This window comes from Acanthamoeba castellanii, assembly GCF_000313135.1.
Source record: "Acanthamoeba castellanii str. Neff unplaced genomic scaffold scf7180000083621, whole genome shotgun sequence".
Lineage (NCBI taxonomy): Eukaryota > Discosea > Longamoebia > Acanthamoebidae > Acanthamoeba > Acanthamoeba castellanii.
In genome coordinates this window covers 7,253-8,209 of record NW_004457720.1, presented here as the reverse complement: position 1 = coordinate 8,209, position 957 = coordinate 7,253, and the positions used below count along the sequence as shown (strand labels likewise).

At 59.8% G+C, this 957-nt stretch overlaps 1 protein-coding gene across 1 annotated transcript; it reads right to left on the bottom strand.

Moving 5' to 3' along the window:
* Positions 1-33: 33 nt before the first annotated feature.
* ACA1_306230 (phosphoinositide3-kinase, catalytic, gamma polypeptide, putative) lies at positions 34-513 on the bottom strand (the record flags this gene model as incomplete). Its single annotated transcript, XM_004357660.1, has 3 exons — positions 34-148; positions 253-332; positions 406-513. Coding segments are annotated over 3 exons (303 nt in total), but the record flags the coding sequence as incomplete, so codon positions are not given.
* Between the last annotated feature and the right edge of the window lie 444 nt (positions 514-957).

The following is a 957-nucleotide window of genomic DNA, read 5'->3' as shown; positions in this document are numbered from 1 at the left end:
GAGCGGCAGGGAGAAGCTCTTGGGGAGGGTGACCTTGGCCAGCTCCTCGTGGAGCACGGCCCGGCGTCGGGCCAGCGGCACCTCCTTCGTCCTCTCCGCAACGCTCTTGAGCTTCTTGATGACCTCCATCTGCTTCAACAAATCGGCCCTACGCCCACATGGCCGCCTTTAGTCCGTACGTGTCGGCAGTTGGGTGTGCGTGTGCGGTGGTGCGTGCGCGTGCGCGTGAGCGTGTGCGTGTGCGTGTCGTACCGCTGGTCGCCGCAGCCGCGAAGGTAGGCTTCGAGCATGAGACCATAGCGCTCTGCGATCTCGGGCACGCTCATCTCCGCCTGGCCGGGCCAACAAACTGTCAGGCACAACACATGACACGGAGGAGGAATGTAGAATAGTTGAGGAATGTACCTCGAGATGCCAGAAGAGGTAGTGTCCGATGGTGACGCGGTTTTGCAGGCCGCGCTCGATCAAAAACGCCGCCAGGTCGCTGTAGTGGTACGGCTCATACTTGAGTACCTGCATGTGCGTGGTGTGTACGACGTACGCACACAGCGTCAGCGAAGGGAACGCGCGCATGTGTCAGTGTGTCGTGTGTGTGTGTCGTGTGTGTGTGTCGTGTGTGTGTGTGTGTGTGTCGTGTGTGTGTGTGTGGCACCTGGACGAGCTGGAGCAGGAAGGCGGCGAGTTCGTTGTCGGAAAGCTGTCGGAGGCAGCTCACCGCGTACTATACAGAGGTCACCACAAAACGGCAAATTTAGGCCTGAGCTCCAGGTCAAGTATGTTGTAGTGCTTCAATGTGTGGCCGCACTTACCGATCGGACGTTGGCGCCGCAAACTTGGCATCCAGAAGCTGTCATAGCCCGAAGGTGATGAGTCTCGTGTCATGCGTGTCGTGCGGGTGGTGTGTGTCGTGCGGGTGGTGTGTGGTGTGTTGCGTACCTCGAGTGCGTCGAGTGGAGG